The 22,266-nt window shown below is 43.0% G+C and overlaps 1 protein-coding gene across 3 annotated transcripts in view; it reads right to left on the bottom strand.

The window, feature by feature from the left end:
• Positions 1-22,266, bottom strand: part of LOC147027132 (collagen alpha-1(XII) chain-like) — a 365,482-nt gene that overhangs the window by 251,313 nt on the left and 91,903 nt on the right. For all 3 annotated transcript variants that reach the window (XM_085883313.1, XM_085883312.1, XM_085883314.1), the window contains exons 11-12: positions 21,733-21,835; positions 21,099-21,254 (exon numbers count right to left, since the gene is read on the bottom strand). In XM_085883313.1, coding sequence (XP_085739439.1) covers positions 21,099-21,254; positions 21,733-21,835 — 259 coding nt within the window. The remainder of the gene's footprint in view (positions 1-21,098; positions 21,255-21,732; positions 21,836-22,266) is intronic.

The raw sequence follows: 22,266 nt of genomic DNA, 5'->3' as shown, positions 1-22,266 counted from the left end.
TTGAAGGTTTTGGGGTAAATTCAATATGGCCGCCAAACCATGTGACCTATAAATTAGAAATTAACAAACTTCTGAAAGGATGTCTTGGGGAAAGTGTATGTGAAATTTTGCCTCAATCTGTCCAGCCGTTCTGGAGAAGATTTTTAAAATTTATTAATTTTCAATCCAAGATGGCTGACGAACCATGTGACCTATGACATCATAAATTAAAATTCTGCCTCCAATCCTCCAGTGGAATACATGTGTGAAGTTTCGTGTTAATCGGATGTGGTGTGTTTTTCTATCCAATATGGCCACCAAACCATGTGATGTGTGACGTCATAATTTTTACAATGTATGCAGACATGATGGAAGTTGATAGTTGCAAATTTTCACTTCGTTAGGTTATGTGATTCCAGAGAAAACATTATTTAATATTTTCTTCAATCCAACATGGCTGCCAAACCATGCGACCTATCAATTACAAAATATCAAAAGGCACCAGATCACCACTTGCTTGATATGTGTACCAAATTTCGTAAATATATCTTGAGGGGATTTGTAGTTAAGCTCCGTAAACGAAATGTGACGGACGGACGGACGGATGGACAGACGGACGGAACCCATTTCTATATCCCCCGCCAACTTCATTGGTTGGTGGGGATAATAATCAATTGAGCCTTAACCAGAGTATGCATATAACCCTCAAGCTGCAAGTCTTCGAATCTCTGAGTCTTTCTATGCCCTTCTCCTTCAGAGTTTCTACATGCATCCATTTCCCATGTCGACCCATTGTTCGGCCTTCCCCCTCTACATTTCGGCATTATTTTTTCCCTACTATGTTAGTACTGGACACATAAATGTTCAACTAATTTTCTAATCTTTTTAGTTTTTTTCAAATTTTACTTAGTGAAATTACATTAACGCAAAGGTCCCACAAACGGAACCCTTATGCAAGTTCAGGACTGTCTGTAGTGAAAAAAGCAAACTATTGCTATTTATAATTTACTAGCAGGGTGTGCTTACACATTATGTAAGCATATGAACCTTGTTTCCCCGTTGACTCGGGTCGCTCACCTGCATTTGATTTTTCATTTATTTATTTTCATTTATTTATATTTTCATTTATGGATGCTTTCCAAAGGTTCTGAAAATTTTCCCTGGTGTATCGACTTCAATGTCCGTTGGCACACAAAATTACTATGCTTCCCCATTGTCAGGTCACGAACCTGCATTTTTTTCATTTTGATTTTTCATTTATGTATATTTTCATTTATGGATGTTGTCTGACGATTCTGTGATTATTTTTTTTCCCAGTGTACCAGCTTCGATGTCCATCGGCACACAAAATTTCAGCTTTATACATCGCCTGGAAGGTACTGATCCTTAAAATCAGTCAGTGAGTCAGTGATGAGAAACAGCTTGATACATTAACTTGTGGCGTCTGCTTACAAATTGTGTAAGCATATGAACGGTGCTTCCCCATTGTCTCAGGTCACTCACCTGCATTTGATTTTTCATTTATTTATATTTTAATTTACGGATGCTTTCTGACAGTTCTGTGATTTTTCCTGGAGTATCGGCTTCAATGTCCATCAGCACACAAAATTACCATGCTTCCCCATTTTCTCAGGTCGCTCACCTGCATTTTTTTTCATTTATTTATATTTTAATTTAAGGATGTTGTCTGACGATTCTGTGATTTTTTTTCCTGGCTGGCTTCGATGTCCATCGGCACGCAAAATTTCAGCTTACGACGTCACCCGGAAGGTCTTTAATATCAGTCAGTGAGTCAGTGAGTGAGTCAGTCAGTGGTTAGAAAGAGCTTCGTATATTAGATTTATTGATTATCTCTGAGCAATGTCTCCTCAACTTTGACTCCAACCATACACACTGGCTCCCTCATGAGAAGAATAATTAAAAGGAAACACATCCCAAGATCCCATTGTCAAAAGATAGATTCCATTAAATATTTTTTACCTTCCATTTTCATGGAATATACTTAATGTCTACATCTGATTAATCTGTCTTGCACTTAACTCACATCTACTATAAGGAATAGAGCTTACGTATCGGCTGTTTGTCAGTAATATTCACTTGTCGTTTGGTCGTTTCACTGACCAATCAGGTGTGCTCATTTTTCCCTTCACTCCTTGATTGGTCGTGGCACTGACCAATTGGGTTTGATCATTTTTGCTTGAATCATCATTAACTCCTCGAGGACAGACCGCATTCACCCCATTGGTTTGATAGCTGGCCTGACTCCACCCAAAAACGAATTATGTGGCCACCATTTTGTGAAGCAGCAAAGCCATGGGCTTCAGGCCTCGACTTGCATAGGTGTTTCCCAGTGTAATTATAATTATCTCAGGTTGACGTATCCACGATTCGACCCTCGGCTTTGGGAGTTTATTTACAAAAAAGTCTGATTTGTCTGGTGTGTTTTTTTTTTGTGATAAAGCTTACCCTGGGGCACTAGAAACAGGGCTTCTGGTTATTCAACTCTGAGGCATTAATGTGCTAGCGCCACAATTGTGATTTTCGATGCATGCCAAGCGAAACAAGAAAATCTCATTTTGGGCTCCTGTGATGTAAATAATGGGCCCACAGTGAACAAATTTCCCTGAAATTATGTTTATACATCCTCGACTACATGTGAAAAGACAATTGTGATCAGATTACCGTTTGGGGAAGATATTTTTCCTTTTTTTTTCATTTATTTATATTTTCATTTATGGATGTTGTCCAACGATTCTGTGATTTTTTCCCCCTCAGTGTACTCGCTTCGATGTCCATCAGCACACAAAATTTTAGTTGTCCGACGTCACGGTGATGTGACATTGGCCGACGTTCATTTTCTTTCCAAAAATAAGTGATTTTGGTTTTTTTTACTTTCACTTGGTTCATGTTATTAAAGTTTAGGGCCATTTTAGAATGATTTCATAGAGAAGAACCTAGCCCCAAACCTATTTTAAAACTTCCCAAGGGCATCGGCTGCATTTTAAAGGGTAAACCATGTCTTGATGTGGAAAAATGAAAAAAATTATCGCTAATCTCTCAAAACTGACCCCTTGATCGCCAGAACACCACCGACATCAACAGTCACATAATTCTAGATGTAATCAACATATAAAATTCTGGTGTCTGGCTCGAGGTATTTGGGTATGGGCAATCGATTGAAACCAAAATCAGACCAATTAGAACACTCCTTATTAGCATTACTCCAAAATGGCTGCATCAACAACTGTCATGATTCGGTATCAAGAAATAAATATATCAACAAAGTCAAATACCATATAATATCAACACAAACAAAAACTGACATATTAACCAAATTACAGGGAGTCATCTTTATATGCCCATTCGACCAACGGCTTTTCACATTAATTTTCTTTCTCTCCACTACCATCCCCATCCCCTCTCAAGCACTTGCCCTCTGGGCAGTGTCACTGCGAGTGCCAATGCTGAATTATATTTGTTTTGTTCTTTTTGGCAGATCCAGTTCCAGGTAAAGTTCCTCGAAAATTTACCGGGTTCAGGTCCAGTTCTGGTTGCACGTGGTCTGTTATTGAGTGATTGTCTAACTTTGTTTGAGAATATATTTGCCAACCTTTACCAAAAATCCTTCATCATGAGCAGAATTGCTATGAAGAGCTATAGTGAAGAATAAGAATAAGGAGGCAGTCCAGACCACTTTTCTTCCCTCCGTCAAACATCAGTGAAATGTATCAGTAGTTTATGATAATGTATGCATACATGGGTGCACCGGCGCGTGGTTAAGCATAGTGATGTGACCCGCCCATGTTCCGATGCTGTGCTGTGTTGTGCCGGTGTCCAAATTAAACCTGTTGTTCCCACTTCAGAGCCTTTGTCCCTGTCCATTGGGTACATTACAGTAGCGACGAGGATGTCTTCAGGCATCGGCATAACGCAAGAATATGCAGTAGGGGGTGATTGGGAAGACTATTCCTATCGTCTGAAGTAGTACTTCGTGACAAACAAAATGGACTCCAATGAGGACGCTGAAAGGCGGCGAGCTGTATTACTGACCGTATGTGGCGCCCGACGTACAGCCTCATCAAAGATATTCTTGCCCCAGCCAAGCCTTCTGACAAGTCGTATGAAGAACTTGTCAATCTCGTGAAAAGACTTTATCACCCTAAACCGGGAAATATCATCTCAAGATATAAATTTAATACCTCCCATCGTCAAGATGGTCGGTCAGCATCCGAGTTCGTGGCTGGTTTACGCCGACTCGCCGAACATTGTGATTTTACAGATAAACTCGAAGAGATGTTAAGTGATTTCTCTATAATAGGCATCAATGACGACTCAATTCTGTGTAAACTCCGAATTGAATATGACCCCAATTTGGCTAAAGTCATGGAAATCGTCACTGTGTGTATGCAAACTGCCGAGAGCCTGCGTGTGATCTTTAATAAGTCAAAAGTTATCCAGCAGGACCCATCGGTTAACAAGGTAACCTTTGGCTGCAAGCAAAAGTGTTTTGGCAAGCCAACAAATTCACCTCCACCTCATGAAATTTCTGAATCTACCCAGAAGGTTGGGGTGACTTGTTGGTGTTGTGGTTGTAATAATCAGGCTTCCCAATGTCAGTACAGGAATTATACCTGTGACAACTGTAGTAAGCAGGGACACTTGAGGTGTCGTTCTCAATCCAAGTTGAGGAACTTGTCTCCTGCTTATCACATTAGGGTGAACGCTGATGCAGCGGATGATAGGTCACAGAGAACAGCCTGCAGCCGAGAGTCAAGTGAGGAACTTTATGAGGTTTTCTCTGTAAGAACAAAGAGCTCCGATGCTCCAATTACAGTTATGTAACAATCAGTAAGATCCAGGTGAGGATGGAAGTGCTATCCTTCACAATTTTACGTTTCTTTGAATCTCTGGACATGAAGCACCACCCGTGTCACCAAGGAAAAAATTATTTCATTCTTTGTAAGTGCAAAACCATAATTTTTTTCTGCAGGAAAGTGGAGAGCTCATCAAATACACCAATAAAGCTGAATGATTGGCTGTAAACGCTAAGCAGAAGCAACAAGAAAGAAGAAAGGAGAGTCCATAGCAGGGGAAAAACATTCTCAAACAAATGTCAGGAGATTTTCAGGCAGTAATAGTATGGTCCCCAATGGATGGATGGATTGAATAGAAAGTGAATCGAGTGAACATCGACAAGCCACGCTGAAGCAGGAAGCTCAAACTGTTCATATGTGATGTTCCATTGAAACTCCAAACATAAGACATGCACGCTTAGTCCAGAATGCTCAACAAAAGAAAGACATGTGTGCTGATGAAACACCAGAGGAGACAAACGCCAGGGTTTCAACTCCATCCATCCATCCATTGGGACCATACTCTGTGCAGAGCGTTGCTGCTGCCTAAGCAGTCTCCTTGGCTAATGGGCACAATCCCGGACGGGTCGCCACTCTGACACAGGATACCAGCAAGCTGGCACTCATTTTTCCAACCTCAGAAAAATGACAGGCAGAGTCAACCCGACCTGCCATTAATTGAACAGCTCAGTGGGATTTGAACTCAGGATCCGAGGATCCCAAGCCCACCATCCGAACCAATAAGCCAACACCAGGAATGTTACAACTCGAAAGAGGAAAAATTCTGTTTCTCCCAAATTTTTTGCATGACACTGTGATGTCTCAGCTTTCAAAGAGAAACAAGTGTCAGCAGATCTTCAACCACACTATGGAGGACATTTATATGATCATTTCTGTTGAGCAAGCTGCAAGGCCCATCGGTGGTTGGCAGAGAAAGAATCCATGTGTTGTGCCAAGGGAAAGGTAGAACTTGATCCAGTGCAAAAACCTCCTTCAAAAGTTTGCAAATGTTTCAACATCCAACAGTTAGGCAAGAGTTTTCTCAAAAACATCCGAGCATACAGCAGTGCTTTTGCACTTGCATCCCTTGGCTGCAATGAAGTAATTCCCCAGGGATTCCACCCAACCTTCAAAATACAGGAGAAACTCAGCCACCGCATGGGATCTCTCTTGCCAGCAACTAATGGTACCCCTCCAAAATTTGCTCAAATCTATTTCTATGACACAGACGATGAGATCAACCATCAATTGTGACATCAATCCCAGCTGGATGCTGTGATTCTCCAGCATATTCAAGAAGAACTTCATTGCTGCAACAGCTATCTGCAAATTTTCAAAGCAGCTTTTGAACTGACAGCAACACAAGATCTGCAAATGGTTATCCTTGCTGACAAAAATGTCGGCGAAGAGATGCACACAGCAGGACATTCAATCTACCTCAGGCCTATGACGTTGCCACCATCATATCTGGAGAAGCATCGAAAAAGTACGATGTCCTTGTGCATTGTAGACAGAGAGGTCTCAAGAGAATCATCCAACTCCACTGATCACATGATCAGATTTACTCTGTCATTCTCATTCTGTTCGGTTCTGATGGTTGGCAGGAGGGCATCAAAAGAAGGGATGGCCGCACATTGACAGCATCAGACGACTATGCCTATCGCCTTCATGTCTGGAAAGATGACTTAAACACTATCATGAAGTCTCAGAGACTCATGCAGCAATACAGTGTCAACACCCAGGCAAGAATTGAATTCAATCGGCTCAACTGGTCGAGAACAAACCAGAGGACTACCAGGGCTGACAAGTGCAAGGCTCTTAATGTTGCAGCGACAGAAGGCAATGGCAGAATTGCTGGGTGCAAAGTTATCTTGCCTTCAACAATAATAGGTACTTCTCGCTGGTACAATGACCAGTTTATGAGCTCAATAACTGCTGTTCATAAATTTGGAAAACCTGTCTTCTTCATTACCTTTACAACCAACCCAAAATGGAAGGATATAAAGGATGCCCTATTTAAAGGAGAAGAGCCCAGGGACAGGCAAGATTCGTGCACATGGATTTTCAAAATCAAATTTGATTCTCTTAAGGTTGATTTGCTGAAGAAGGATGTTCTGGGGAAAGTCCGAGCTCACTCAGCCACTATTGAGTGGCATAAACGAGTCCTCAACCATGCCCACATCTTCCTTAACATGGAAGATGAGATCAAGCCAAGGACACCTGAAGCTGTTGACAAAATTGTCTCTGCTGAAATTCCTGATAAAGAGATCAATCCCAAACTGTATGAGATTGTTTCTGCTAATAACGTGCATGGGCCTTGTGGTACTGTAAATCTTGAGAGTCCTTGCAGGGAGGGACACGGCCAAGCACGACACTGTACAAGAGTACCCCAAACCGCTCAGGAATGCCACCACAGTCAGAGAGAACTAATATACACAATCTTGAAGAAGGGCAGCAGATAATAGAGGGTGTACACATAATCTGAAGATTATGGGGCAGCACTTCTGTGTTGATAACTCCTTCATTGTCCCATACAAAGGTGATAAAGTTACCCACACAGTGAAAGATTCTGCTGAGATAATGTGCCTGTGCAAGATGAAATTGAAACCTATGTCAACCCACGCTACCTCTTCTCAAGTGAAGCCATCCACAAGATCTTTGACTTCTCATTGCACAGTTGAAAACCACCTGTGGTTAAGTTGTGTTGCCACTTGACTGAAGAGCAACTGATGCTGTATGAGGGAGGCCAGGAGTTGGTTGCAGTTCACCAAGGTGAGCCAATCACAATGTTGACAGACTATATCAAGCTGAACAAGAGAGACCATGAGGCATCGCACTTCCTGTATTCAGAGCTCACCCAACTCTTCACCTGGAACGCCAAAGAGAAACAGTGGCAGCGATGCAAGTGTGGAATGTTGAATGAAAATCTCATATTCGAAGAGGAAACACAAGGCAGAATTCCCACCATCTCACTCAGCAAGCACCAGTTTGAGTTGTACCATCTCCGAATGCTTCTCTATCCATCACAAGGCAGGGCCAGAACCATTCCAAGACTTGCATCCAGTTGATGGTGAAGAGTGCCCTATCTTCCATGAAGCCTGCTTGAAGATGGGCTTGTTGGATGATGATGATGATGATGATGATGATGATGATGATGATGATGATGATGAGAAAGACAGGGTAATGGAATTGATATCATCAATACACTTTGGGCTTCAGCTGTGTGAGATTTTCTGCACGATCTTGATTTATTGCAAACCTGTGGATCCGGTGGCATTCTGGAATAAATGGAAGTTCAAGTAAGGTGAAGACATAATGCAAAGGAACCATGAGAAGGTAATGTTTGAGAGGATGATGCATTTGGTGCTGCTGAAACTCCAGGAGTGGATCGAACATGATGGTCTGAGCATTTCCAACAACTATGGTATGCCAAGACCTGATTCATCTTTGGTGCCACAGGTCAACATTCACAGTGTGCTGAGAGAAGAGACAGATTTTGACATTGCTAAACTGATGGAAAATGTGAACTCGAAGCTACCCAACCTCAATCCAAAACAACGCTTTGTCTGTGACAAAGTGCTTTGGTCTATGCAACATGAAGAAGGTAACTTGTTCTTTTAGTTAGATGACAAAAATAATCTTGGATCATCTATGCTCAAGGCAAAAATTGCTCTTTGCACAGCCATGTGTGGCATTGCTGCTGCATACTTCATTCCTCATGCAAGGTTCCCCTCACAGTCAAGAAAAAATAATCATGTAGCTTCGGCTGAAGGGATGCAACTGGAAAACTGATGCAGCAAGCAGATCTCCAGGTCATTGATGAGGTCAGCATGGGCAACAAGCAGATCTCTGAGTGCCTCAACAAAAGCCTCCAAGATGTTCTCAATAATAACAAGTTCTTTGGTGGAGTGACTCTCCTGCTGGCAGGTGATTGGAGGCAGATCTGGCTTGTCATTTGCCATGGATCATGGCCTCAAATTGTTGATGTTATGATGAAGCGGTCTTTGCCTTTTGGGACCATGTGCAAACACTGGAACACAGGACAAATGTTTGTGTGGCCAATGTAAGGAGGAACCAGTGAAGAACAGAGGTTACTGACTTCCTTCTCGACATTGGAAATCTAAGGTACCTGTTGTCAGAAAACTACACCCATGCAAAATCATAATTCCAGATGACCTTTGCTTTCCATCTACTAATCTATCTGATCTCTGCAATTCTGTGTTTAAGGGCTTTAATGAGAACAGGTCTCCCAGCTGACTTGCAGACATCACCACCATCATGACAAGACAACAACCAAGGCTGTTCAGGAAGTTAACACTTATGATAAGGATGTTTTCAGGAGAGGAGCGAGTGTACATAAGCAGTGACTACATGGACAATAAGACTCACAACCACATCGATTGAATCCTTCTGGCTTCCCCCCTCCCCCCCTCCCCCACAATGCCAATGTCTCAAAGTAGGGTGTCCAATTTTGCTCCTCAGAAACCTTCACCCACACAATGGTCACTGCAATGGGACAAGGTACCTTATCACCCAGCTGCAGAATCGTATCATCAACGTTGTCATTGCCAGATGGACGAATGCTGGAAGAACCCTCCTAATTCCAAGGATCCCACACACTTCCCCAAAACATGAATATCTCTTTACAATGAAGCAGCAACAGTTTCCAGTTAAAGCAGCTTTTGCCATGACCTCAAATAAAAGCCAATGTCAGACCCTGTTAAAGCTGGAATCTACCTGCCATTCCAATTTTTCACTTCTGGACAACTCTTATGTTGCCATCCCCAGGTCTGGAAAGAAGCCCAAAATCTGGATTCTTGCTGAAAATTCTCAATTCAAGAAAAAGGAAGGAATCGATATCGACAATCCTGTATACAAATAGATCTTGAATTGATTATTATTTTTGTTGTCATTCATGTTTAAATTACATTTGTGAACAATCTTCAAAATATGTGTATTGTAATTGTGTTCAATAAAATTTAAAAGTTACGATAAAAAAAGTTTTTTTTAAATATGTTGTGGTGTGATCAATACAATTTCTTTCAAAAATGACAAAAATTATAAAGTGAATTTCTAAGACTATGCCCCAGTACATTACCCACCGGAGGTGGGCCGACAGGAGTACTCCCTCACGGAGAGAAGAGGTGGCCAATGGTTTAATAAATTGGTATCAAATATATTGTAATTTTAATTCATTAATTTTTATTGGGAGTTCACCCATCATCAGGCCAAAAGAGCACTCAAATTGGGGAGTACAAAAAATAAATTGTGGGAAGGGGAATCACTGGGAAAGGAGATACATATTCACGTCTCTCTTAAACTGGGAAAGGTTGTATGTTGCTGTGATACAGGATGCAAGAAGGGAATTCCAAAGTTTGGCAGTGCGTGGGAAAATAAACTGGAGGAATATCATACTCTGTTGACCTTCGGAACACAGACAGTGTGGGGGTGTGCAGAGGCTGCCAAACGTGAAGAGCGCTTGAAACTATGTAAAGGAAAGACAAATAGTGAAAGGCACTTTGAGGATATTTCATTTTAGTGCCTGTAGAAGAGACACAGAGCATCCAAACGAGAGAGGTTCCAGACATGGTGTCAGATCATGGCCTACCAGGTTAACAGCTCGTTGTTAAATTCTGTCAAGAAGGGACAGAAGATGAATTGGTCGGTGCACCTGCCCAGATGTGACTACAGTATTCCATGACGATGTATTGTGGTCTTGTACAGGTGGAGAGAGGCCTTGGGAGGGAAGTATCGGGCTTTCCAGATACAAGCAGCCGAGTCATGGCTCGTTTGGCCAAGTCAGTAATGTATTTATTCCAACCAAGGTAAGAACTGATGGCCAGATCGACCAATAAAAGAGATACCATCGAGTTCTTGTCATGGTGTTTGATCCATAATCAGGTTATGAAAGGAGGGGGATCTTGATCTGGATACAGATAGCAGGTGGGTCTTATTTTGATTGATGGTAATGAACCAATCTTTTCCCCAGTTACTGACATTCTCAAGGTCCGGATTTCGATTGATGCTGGCTTGAAGGTGGAATGATGCAGGCAGGTCATTTATGTCAAGCAGAAACAAAGAAGGCCCCAACGCAAAGCCATGGTGGACACCTGCATTAATGTTATGGCCTGTTGATTGACCCTCATGCCACACAAAAATTGGAAAAGTGATAACTATCAAATTGGGGGAGATGTAAATTTAATTATCCATTTTTTATTTTCATTTTGTTGTTGCTTTGGTGTTTACAAAGTCAAGGCTCATAGAAAAGCTACATTGCAGAATGGATAAGGATACAACAGAACAAAAGGAACAGCAGAAAGAGAGGGGGAAACACAAACAGCAGGGCCAAGGGACAAAATAGATGTACATGGACAAACAAGGGATGAGGGTAAGAAAGAGGCAGAGTTGCAAAAGTAGGGGGGGGGACAAAGCACAGAAAGGAGGCAGCGGAACACAGAGACCAGCGACCTGTCTGTGATGGCAAAGTGATCGGCCTATCGACTCCAATTCATCACGGGAGATTCCAATGATCTTGAAAGTGTAGTTTCCTCAGTGTCAAGCTGAGCATGGTATGAAGCAAGGGTGCCAGCCCAAAGGGGAGGGCAGTATTCCAACAAGCTGTAGATGAAGGCAGTGGAGGTCATTAAGAGTTAAGGTGTTCCAAGGAAGAACTTTTCACGAGTGAAGTTACCAAGTCAGCGGCTGGCTTTGGAAGCCAACGTTGAGATGTAGTTTGCCCAAGAAAGACCATTGTTAATAGTGAGAACCATGAGTTTGGGTAAGTGAACTTCTTCAAGAGGATTGTTAATAAAGTAGATGGGAAGTTTTATCAGACGGTCCTTTTGGGAAGAGAGAGTTAATGTGTGAGATTTGTCGGGATTGAAGGACATATTCCAATTAATTGAACAGCTTGTGATTTTATCAAGGTCTGAAGAGAGGGAAGGGTCTGCTACCTGTCAATCTGAAAAATGAGGGATGTCAAGGCAGCATGTGGGGTCATCAGCGAATAGATGAAGAGGATTTTTTTTTTCGAGTTAGAGGGATCATTGGGGAGGAGATTAGTAAACGAATGGGGCCTAGAACTCTGACATTGGGCACTCCAGCCTTGAGAGGGAGAGGAAATGAAAATATTCAATTGAGAGCCACATAACAGCTGGCTGTTGGAATATAATTAGTAATAACCCATGAGCGGACTTGGCCATGGATGCCAAAGGCAAAGAGTTTGGAGAGCATGGCAAGATGCCAGACTATTGAAAGCTCAAGATATGTATGGAGAGACGACCTTGATGTTATGTCTTTCATTGAGGGCTTCCATCCATTGTTGGGAGAGTTGGACCAGCATGTCCAAGGTCGAGTGACCGAGTCTGAATCCAAAAACAGAATTGAGGCTTTCATCCATACCACGAGCGGAGTCAGCTGTAGTGCCATTTGAAGTGAGAGCAAGAATGTATTGTGGGGTGTTTGTGGCATACACAATAGACAGACTCAACACGGCACTATTAGGTCCGGAAGGAGAGAAACAAGTTTGAGAGTTCAATCTTGAAGTTGGACTGATGTTGTTTTCTGGCTCTCCTGAGAGTGGACACAAAACTTTTTGTGGGATTTGTGGAATTATTTGAGATTGTCTCCCATCAGGTTTGCCTTCCATAAAAAAAAGGAAGTTGTTTCAAAGCAACAGCCTCACCCAAGGATTCAATGTACCATGGTTAGGTTAAAAAGGGTAGGTTAACAAAATATGAGATGTCATGAATCTGTGCCGAAGGGAAAGCAGGTTTCTGTGGAAGAATTTCCAGGTTGAGTTAATATCAGGGGTGGCAGATATGGGAGACCAGTCTTGAAGTGAGATGAATGCTAACTGTGACTACAACTCTGCTTGAGTGAGCTACCAGACTCGCCGATGGTGTGGTGGCTCTCTGAGAATCGCAGGAGAGATGTTGACTCACACAAACCTATGATTAGATGAAACAAATGGAGCAGATGGGGAGCAGGAGACAGTTGCATTTTGGTGGGGAAGTTTGCCATCACAAACTCCAGAAGGGAGAATTTTTCATTGGGAAAAATTTGGATTGGAAAGTTTAACATCGAGTCAGTCCCATGAAGTCACAAATCCTTTTTGATCGGCTTGAGACATCTATGGAAGTGTCATGGTAACATATTCACAATCGCCATGCCCTCCCGATAAGTTTTCCTCTGAGTGTAAAACAAACAAGGCGACTGTTAAAGGGATCATCAAAAATCGGAACATTAGATTTGGTGGGCGACACAGGCCTTAAAAAAGTGACACTACATAAGCACTCAAGTCCAGAAGGGAGGATTTACCATTGGGAGAAATCCAGGTTGGAAAGTTCACAGATCGAGTTAGTCCCGTGGAGTCACAGACATCCTTTGGAGAGAGAGATTAAAAGCTGGTCCATGTTGTCTGAGAGAAAGAATTAGATGGAGTCTTCATTGTTTGGATGATGGTACAACACACAGACAAACAAGAGGTGGGAAAAGAGAAGAAGTTGTAGCCAAAGGTAATTCTGGGATTTGGGAGGTGAAAATCAGAATACATAGACAGTGAGAAGTTGAGTTATTGACGTAAAGTGCAACTCCTGCGCCAGCACGTGCTTCAGGCCGATCAAATCCCTTCCAGTTGAGGGAGAAACCGGTCCCCTTCCGGTTCTGGGTTTAAAGCAATGGCAGGTTCTCTCAGGGGTCTCTGCCGACTTTCTCAAAGCTAAGTTTCCGGTCGATTTTAGTCCTGTTTAACTGTTTATTTTCTCACCCACATGTTACTGTGTGTTCCTAGTTCGGTTTTGTTTCAAAAATCGTGCTTTTTGTAAGTTTTCGTCGACCTTGTCTTAATAGGTTCCTTGAGGCCTACCCATCCTTCCCCTCGAGGTGTATGATCATTTTTGTTTGTATGCTCTCCCTATTAACTTCATTTCCTATTTTCCCTACTTTGCCAAAGCCCCCCCCATCCCTCCCAACAAAACACTGTCTTTTGTCTTAAAATTAAAGGAAAAAAAAACTAAAAAAAATACCTTCCTCCCTGCATATCCATGAGTCCCAATCCTTCTTATTATTATTCTTCCTCTTCTTATTCTTCTTCTTCTTCTTCCTCCTGCTGGCATGCCATCTTTCTTCCACTTGAACTGACCCACTCTCACCATTACCTTCACGATTTCTTCCTACAACCTTCCACTCCTGAATTTTACCTAATCTTGAAAAATCCATCAAAATAATAATTTTACTTGTATCCTTTCGATCTATACACCTCCTGGAACCACGTATCTCTCTCCACCCTCTTCCTGATACTTTTCATCAACCCATCAGCTTCACTCTGCATTTACATTTACAAATTCACCATACACCTTCACAATTTTATTCCAACCTTCCCTTTTCCGAATGTTATGCAATCCTTATTTAAAATAAATAAATAAATTCACTTTGGACGATACACCTCCCGTAACCACGTGCTTCTCCCGTAACCATGCGATCTGTTTCCACCCCCTGCATTTACCGATCCAAATTCCCCTTTCACCTCACGATTTTTTCTACAACCTATTCATTACCTAATCTGATGAAAACTCTCTCAAAAAATAATAATAATAAAAACAAGTGAAATCCTTCAATACAGCGCGTGTGGTGAAGCAAATGAGTACAATAATGTTATTGAAAGAACCACTTATCACTTTGCCACAAATATCTGCCATAATTGTAAGTAAATTTCAACTACTAATGCATGACGAAACACTTGTTTATGGCTAATGTTAAAGAGAATGATGGCATAAGAAGAACTTCGCTTTCAGCGTTCAACGCGAAATGCCATGGTGGGCGGAAATGACGTCTTTCGTTCGTTCGTTCGTACATGAGAGGGGAGAGTTTCTTGGTTTTTTCCCATCAAGCAATGAATTAAATGGTTTTCACATATATAACACATTAGTTTCACAAATTTCCATTGAAATACACGGGGATTTCCATCAATTGTCGCCATTTCCGTCGAGGTTACGCACTGCATCTACCGGACCGCCGTCATTGGCTCACTTGAGGCACGTTGGGGGGGGGGGACACCGGGGACATTTCAAACTCGGTGCAATTGTATACAGCGCACGCGCTGTAATAATAATAATAATAATAATAATAATAATAATAATAACTCATAATACAACTAATAAAAACGATCTCTTATAATGCTTCATCTTCTTCTTTCACACAGTCACATGGTACTCATTACTGTGTGATAATGCATTACGCTTCTCCTATTTCTTCAGAATGCTCTCAATTCGACCTTTCCTTCATACCTTGCCTAAAAAATCCAACTGTTACAATGTTTCTTCTTTCCATTCTCTTAATTCGCCTTTATTGCATCCATCAAGAAATGTCTTGAATCGCATTTCTGACCTAGAAATTAAAAAAAACCCAGTTTGATATGAGTGTTCGCTTTCCATCAACCATTCTTTTTTCCAAATTCAGTGCCAACTCACTCCTCTCACCCCTCACTCTCAAAGCAACCATCGCACTCTTCTCCCTCAAAGCTTCCCTCTCACCTTTCACAAAAACTCCCCCCTTACCTTTCTCCGTCAACCCTCCCCACTCGCCCTTCTCCAACCATTGCCCCCCTCCCACCTCACATCTACAAAGCTTCCGCCTTCCCCTGCCCTCTCACCTCCATCTCATCACTCCACCTCCTCAAATCCTCAACTGCCTTCTGCCCCCTCTCCGGCCCCCTCTCCCCCAGCACCACAGAGCCTTTTCTCCTCATCATCCAGCCCCTCCCCAAGCTATTCTGCAATCCCCCACACTCTTTCAACCTCTCTCCTTACCTTCCCCCCCTCCTCCCTTGCCCTACCCTCCCCCTCCCCTCCCAAAGCCTCCTCCCCTCCTTCTTCATTAACAGTGTGGACCTCAAATATCCAGGGCCTTCGCTCAAACCTGACAGATTTTTCTATACAGGTTGCCACTGACAAACCAGACATAATCTGCCTAACAGAAACTTTCCTCCTTCAAGACATCTCTGACTCCCAAGTATCTCTCCCTGGTTACTCCCTCCTCCGGTATGACAGACTTCAGCATCGTCCTGGTGGAGGAGTTGCTCTCTTCATCAAAGACTCTATTCCTCACTCTCCATGCACTGCCCTCACTCCCCCACACCCCCAGGAATACCTCTGGCTACGGCTTCCCCTCCACTCCCACCTCATGTTTATATGTGCACTGTACCGTCCACCTAACAGTGATAACTCCATTTACACCTCACTATCGGAAATAATGGACCAACTTATATCTTCTCATCTGAACTCTCTCTTCCTCATATGTGGTGACTTCAATTGTAATCATGCCAGTTTAGTGGGGCAGATAACAGCAATTTTTGAGAGGAATCGTGCAAATAATGATACAAGCATCAAATTTGGCACATTCGTTCTCCAGGGATTCTAATCAAATCTGCCTGATTGGCCATTTGAAAATCCAAATTTTGAAAAATTTGAAAGAAAAAAAAAACTTCAAAAAAGTCAAGATCACGAATCAATATTGGATGCTGGCTGAGATTGGTGAATGTTTCTGAAACATCATCAAAGACGTGCCAAGTCTGCCATGCAGTTTTCTTCCCTTTACCGCGGAAGGCAGACACGACGTCACATCCGGTGAACGCATGGAAGTATGGGATCCCTCGAGCTTTCTCAGGCCATATTGCAGAAACTACCTCATGGACTGGAATCCATCGCGCCTTGGCTCCTTGGCCAAAGGCAATCCACATGTTCTCAAGACCTAGTTCCTGTAAGGATGGCAGTACAGATATTGCTATGACTAGTACGTCCGTGTCATTAGCCTTAATGATAATGGACTTGCAACCATCCGTCGTTGCATCCCTGGCGTGTACAAATATATGAGTGTCAGCTTCTTCAGGACAACATGGAGACACAGCATCCAGTGACTTCCTTGTGTTGCCAATGGCATCTTCTCCTTTTGTGACAATGACTGTGCTTGTCATCGATGCTTCACACATCTTTTCTGCAAGGAAGTGAAACAGATCAGTCTTGTTGCTGTCATCTCGAAGAAAGCTTCTCCAGTTACTTGGGGTCTTACTGGTTCCTGTCACTCTTCTTCTGATTCCTTGCCCGCTTTTCAACCTTGCCTCGGACTTCAGACTTGACTTCTTGTACACATCAAACACTACGTCCACCCTCTCGTACCTGGCACCATAGGATTCCACCTTTGGGATGATGTCTTCTTTAGCATAGTCATCAAATATCTTTGAAGTGTGTGGAGGTAGGGCATTGATAAGTGCTGAGCCATCAATGATGACTGCATCTCCCCTGGGTTCTCTGTCTGGGATGTTCACTTGCGCTTCAAGAATTTCAGCAAGCTGTGAATTCAAATTTTTTTGAATTTTTTTTTTCGAAATTTTCAAAATTTGGATTTTCAAATGGCCAATTGGGCAGATTTGATCAGAAAGCCCTGCAGAACAGAAATGCCAAATTTGATGCTTGTATCATAATTTGCACGATTTTTCTACTATCTACTACACTAGTTGGCTGGGTGTGGGGACCTCTCTCACCTGTTGTGGCACTTCAGCAAAAGACTTATGCGACTCAATGGGACTGTCTCAATCGGTCAATTAGCCACTCAAATCTCGACCAATGGTGCTCTATCTCTTCTGGATCTGATTTTGACAAATTTCCCTGAAAATATCGGCTGTTCTTCCTCTGTTCTTCTAACCACGTACTTGTCAAAGTGAACATCTCTCTGGCTGTTATCAAAGATCCACCTCAGTGCCATCAAGTCTGGCATTTCACTCAGGCCGACTGGCAGGGTCTCCAAGCAGCCATCAAACTTCTAGACTGGTCTCCCATCACTACTTTCTCCAACATCAACTCATCCTGAGAATTCATTCAAAGATGCAAACTTGCTCTCCCTAATGCACAGATATATTCCCTCTCATCTTCATTTGTTCAACCCTTCCTCCCGCCCATGGTTCAATGAAGATTGCGGAGAGGCAGTTGTCCTGAAACAACTTGCCTTTGCCTCATGGAAAGTGAACCCAACTGAGGGCAATCTCAGTTCCTTCCAGGAAGCTCAGAATAAGTGTGTATGTACCCTCAGGAGAGCCAGAAAACAACATCTTTCGAAGCTCAAGTCTGAACACTCAAACCTCTCTCCCTCCTCTAAATTCTGGTGGTGTCTAATCAAATCTGTTTCTGGTGTATATTCAAAATCGATTCCCTCCCTTACCTCGAATGGCCACACTGCTGATACCACACATGAAAAGGCTAAATGCCTAAACTTGGTGTTTGCATCGAAATCTTGTGTCCAAAACCCATCGCTTTCTGTATCCACCTTACCCAGTCACACACAACTGTCCCTGAACTCTGTGTTCTTTTCTTCTGAAAAAGTGGAGAGCTTGCTGTCAAACCTTGACTCAGATTCTGCAACCATTCCTGACGGCATCAGCACATGTGTCCTAAAAACCTGTTCCTCTGCTCTTTCTCACCCTCTCTCTGTTCTATTCACCCTCTCATTTGCTCAAGGTCATCTGCCATCTGCTTGGAAATCAGCAAACATTACTGCCCTGCACAAAAAAGTGCAAAAACAGATCCCTGCAACTACAGACCAATCAGCCTTCTCCCAATCATCAGCAAGCTTCTGCTCTCCCTACAATGGATGGAGGTCCTCAATGCCGGACAATAAATCAGAGCCATATCCTTAGACACATCGCATGCTTTTGACATGGTCTGACACCCTGCGCTGCTCACCAAATTCTCTTCTGATGGTATCCAAAGCATTCTACATTCATGGCTCACAGACTTCCTCAACTGTCGCAGCCAACGTGTGGCCCCAAATGGAATTCTTCATCCCCTCTTCCTGTCCATGCTGGAGTTCCTCGATGCAGCGTTCTGGGTCCTGTTCTTTTTCTGGTTTTCATCAATGATCTCTCCGATTCTCTGGAAAATCCTCTTTATCTCTTTGCTGATGACTCCACCCTCTGCCACACCATCTGTCATCCCTCAGACTGGCAAGCAGCAGCTTCTTCACTCTCTGCAGATCTGGGTAAAATCACAAACTGGTCCAGCATGTGGAACATGTCTTTCAATCTGAACAAATCTCACACTCTCACTATGTCTCTCTGAAAGGACCATTTCGACCCCCCCCCCCCCAATCTACTTTCTCGACAAACCACTGGAAGAAGTTCTTTCTTTCAAGCTTCTGGGTCTCACTTTGCCATGATCTTTCCTGGGAAAGCCAAAATTTCCAACCTGGCCTTCTAAGCCAGTCATCGACTGTGAATCCTCCGTCGCGCAAAGTCCTTCCTCGGCCCACCTGAGCTCCAGACCACATTCAATGCTTTTGTCTGCAGCGTGATGGAGTGCTGCTCCCCCCTCTGGGCTAGTGCTCCTGCCTCTCACCTTTCTCGACTTCACGCTGTGGAAACCAAGGCATTTAGGTTCATTGGCATCTCCCGCGATGAGGCTGTCTCTGGGTCTCTCATTCTCTCACCACTGGCAGGTCGGTGGTCTTTCTGTCTTTTACTGTCTCTCCAGTCTTGCCCCCCTCCCCCCACTGCTCTCTCTGCGATTTATCCCCACCATATTTCCGCAGGATGCTCAAGGCCCACCAACAACCCCCTTCTGGTAAAACTACCCAAACCATGAATCACTGCTCACCTTCACTCTTTCATTCCTCTTTTTTCCAGCCTTTGGAATGAACTCCCTCACTCGGTTCAATCCCATACTTCCTCCAGGCCTTCAAAACAGCTGTTTACCAACACCTCTTGTCGTCCCCCATCCAAATCCTCGATCTTTTCTATTCGCGTAAATCGACCCCAAACCCACCTCTTCCAAATTCCCTGCTTTCCTTCCTGAAAGTCCTTGTAATGTCCATCTTTTATACCCTGTGTTCCCCGGCCCATCCATCTCCCTTCCATAGATCTCCTAATGTCTCTATTCCCCACTGTTTTGTCCTTCCCACTCCTGCCCCTCTTGTATCATGCCCCCCTTGCTGTGCATTGTGTGTTAGCTCTCATATAAGCCTTGACAAGGTATACAAAAAAAATCAAATATCAGAGGAGCAATAGCCAGGGAAATACTCCAGGGAAAGAGGGAATCAGAGATGTCATGAGGGAGGAAAGATTCTGTTGAACAAATGATGTCCAGTTTATTAGCAGCAGCCTGGATTGAGAGCTCTGTCAAGTTGGAATGGAGGCCTCAAATGTTTGAGGTCCACAAGGTTAATGACGGGGAGGAGGCATTGTGGACAGGGTGCAGGAATGCGGAAAGGAGCTACAAAAGAGTTCGGATGTGGGGAAGAGTGAGGACTTGCATTATTAGGGTGAAGCTTTCTGGGGGCTGGATGGGGGGCAAGCTTGGAAGGGCTGGTGTGATGGGGAAGCTTGGAGGAGTTTGGGTGATGGGGGAGCTTTGAGAGGATAGAATGAAGGGGATGCAGAAAGAGGGAACATGAGGTGGAGGGATGTTGAAGAGGGGGAAACATAGAATGGGTTGGTTTGGAAGGATGTGGGCTATTCGGAGATGTGGGGGAGTGTCCTGAAATGGAATGGTTTGACACCATTAAATATCATGAAGGGGAATTGGTTGTCATGGGCACACGACCTCTGGAAACTGCACTTTTGAACATTCCCAACTGGACATTCTGAGACATAGATCATGGGATGGGTGGAAATCATTATTGTTGAAGGCACGGAGGAAAGTGGTACTGTAGGTATGGGAGGAGGGTTGATGGACCAAGCATTTAGGTGAGAGACAGGTAGAGAAAATAATCCTGGTGAAGAAGAGGTATATGTATCGTGATGAAGAAGAAGACATGGATTGCTCATGATGGAGAAATAAGGAAAGTGAAGCATTTAAAAAATGTATTTAAAAGCTTTTAAAAGAAGAATCATTTCATTCAATGAAGATCCAGCTTGGAGATAATGAATGAAGTACAGTACAGGAAATACAGGCATGATGTCCAGGAAACATTGCTTTTATATGCTGCACTATCTTTCTTCCGAAAGAAGACATTATCAATACAGAGTTGTGCAAATCACTGTGGGTTTCTTAATATTCAAAACAAAACTTTTATCCATCCATTCATTGGGACCATACTCTCTACGGAGCGTCGGTGCTGCCGAAGCAGTTTCCTTGGCTATTGGGCACAATCCTGGATAGGTCGCCACTCCGATGCAGGATACTCGAGAACTTTTATAAACACTTAATTCAGACCAACTGGTGAATATCTCAGTTCAATTTTGGGCAACATATCAGCAAGAATTAAGTTGGCAGGACTTACGCTGTCTCCGTTCCTCCATCTCCTGCTCAATACGTAGACAAATAGTCTCGGCCAACTTTGCTGAGATGTGCTCAAAGGCATCAAAGTCTTCTACAGTGTACACGTGCGTATTCGACGGCAGAGTTGCAATTGCTTCCAGCTCTGCTCTTTCGGCCTCTGTAAAAATAGATTGCACCATATTTCATCATACAACCATGAGTTTCAAAATAGAATTGGGGGATGATGTCATTCGGTTGCCTGTCGATATACATGATCCTTGTAGCAGTATACTCTGAACCAAAGGAAGGTATCAGCAAGCAACCAATAATCAAAACTCTTTCTGAAATGTCATTTATCCTTTCTTTTCAGGTTACAACTCAGCAAATTAAACATTTATGGATGCAAGGAGCCGATGCATCGATAAAAACTTTTAAGCTTGCTTGTGACAAGGCTCACACAGGCAAAGATGAACTTCCTTTACAGAGTGTGCAGAGGCCTGGGCCTATGCCAGGCATGAGTAATGCTCGAAACTGCCTGCCTATGCAGTCTAGAAAAATACAAAGACCCAGGCTCCCATTCACAACCATATCCAGGTTTCATATTCCTGCATATGCATCATTGCCAACATCTGCTCTTCCCACTGGCTCCAACATACCTTTTACCCCCACGGCAAAGATCTCTACGTTTGCGGACTTCAGCTTCTCTGCTGGAATACGGAAGCTGTCTGAAGATTTTCCATCTGTGACAAGGATCATTACCTGAGAACAAATTATATACAGTGGTTAATGAAAGTTGTTTTTTATTTTGTGAGAAAGAGAGCTTTTTTACTATAAACACACTTTATAGTGTTTTATTAGTCACATGTTGAATACCATAAAAGGGAACATTTACTTAAGATAGAATGTTGGAACGAAAGGAAGTAAAAGGAAGCGGTGTCTAAACATTGAACTGACTGGGGAATTTATCATTTAAGCAGGGTATGTCAAGCTGTGGCCTATTCTTTGTTGAAGATATCATGCAGTGTGACATCTTTAAAATCCATGTGTGTAGACCTATAAATAAGAAAATCCCTTGAGCGTGTCTTTGGAAAAGTGGGTCTCACCTACTGCGTGTGGGAACATCAAAATGTAAGCTAAATATTTATAAGTTATCAGATGTAGGTTTCCTCATTTTAAACATGACGTGAATA

Source organism: Eptatretus burgeri, chromosome 5 (assembly GCF_056783735.1).
Source record: "Eptatretus burgeri isolate ZD-2024b chromosome 5, Ebu_testis_v1, whole genome shotgun sequence".
Taxonomy (NCBI): Eukaryota; Metazoa; Chordata; class Myxini; order Myxiniformes; family Myxinidae; genus Eptatretus; species Eptatretus burgeri.
The sequence above is the reverse complement of the archived record's forward strand: the minus strand, read 5'-3'. Positions and strand labels throughout refer to the sequence as shown.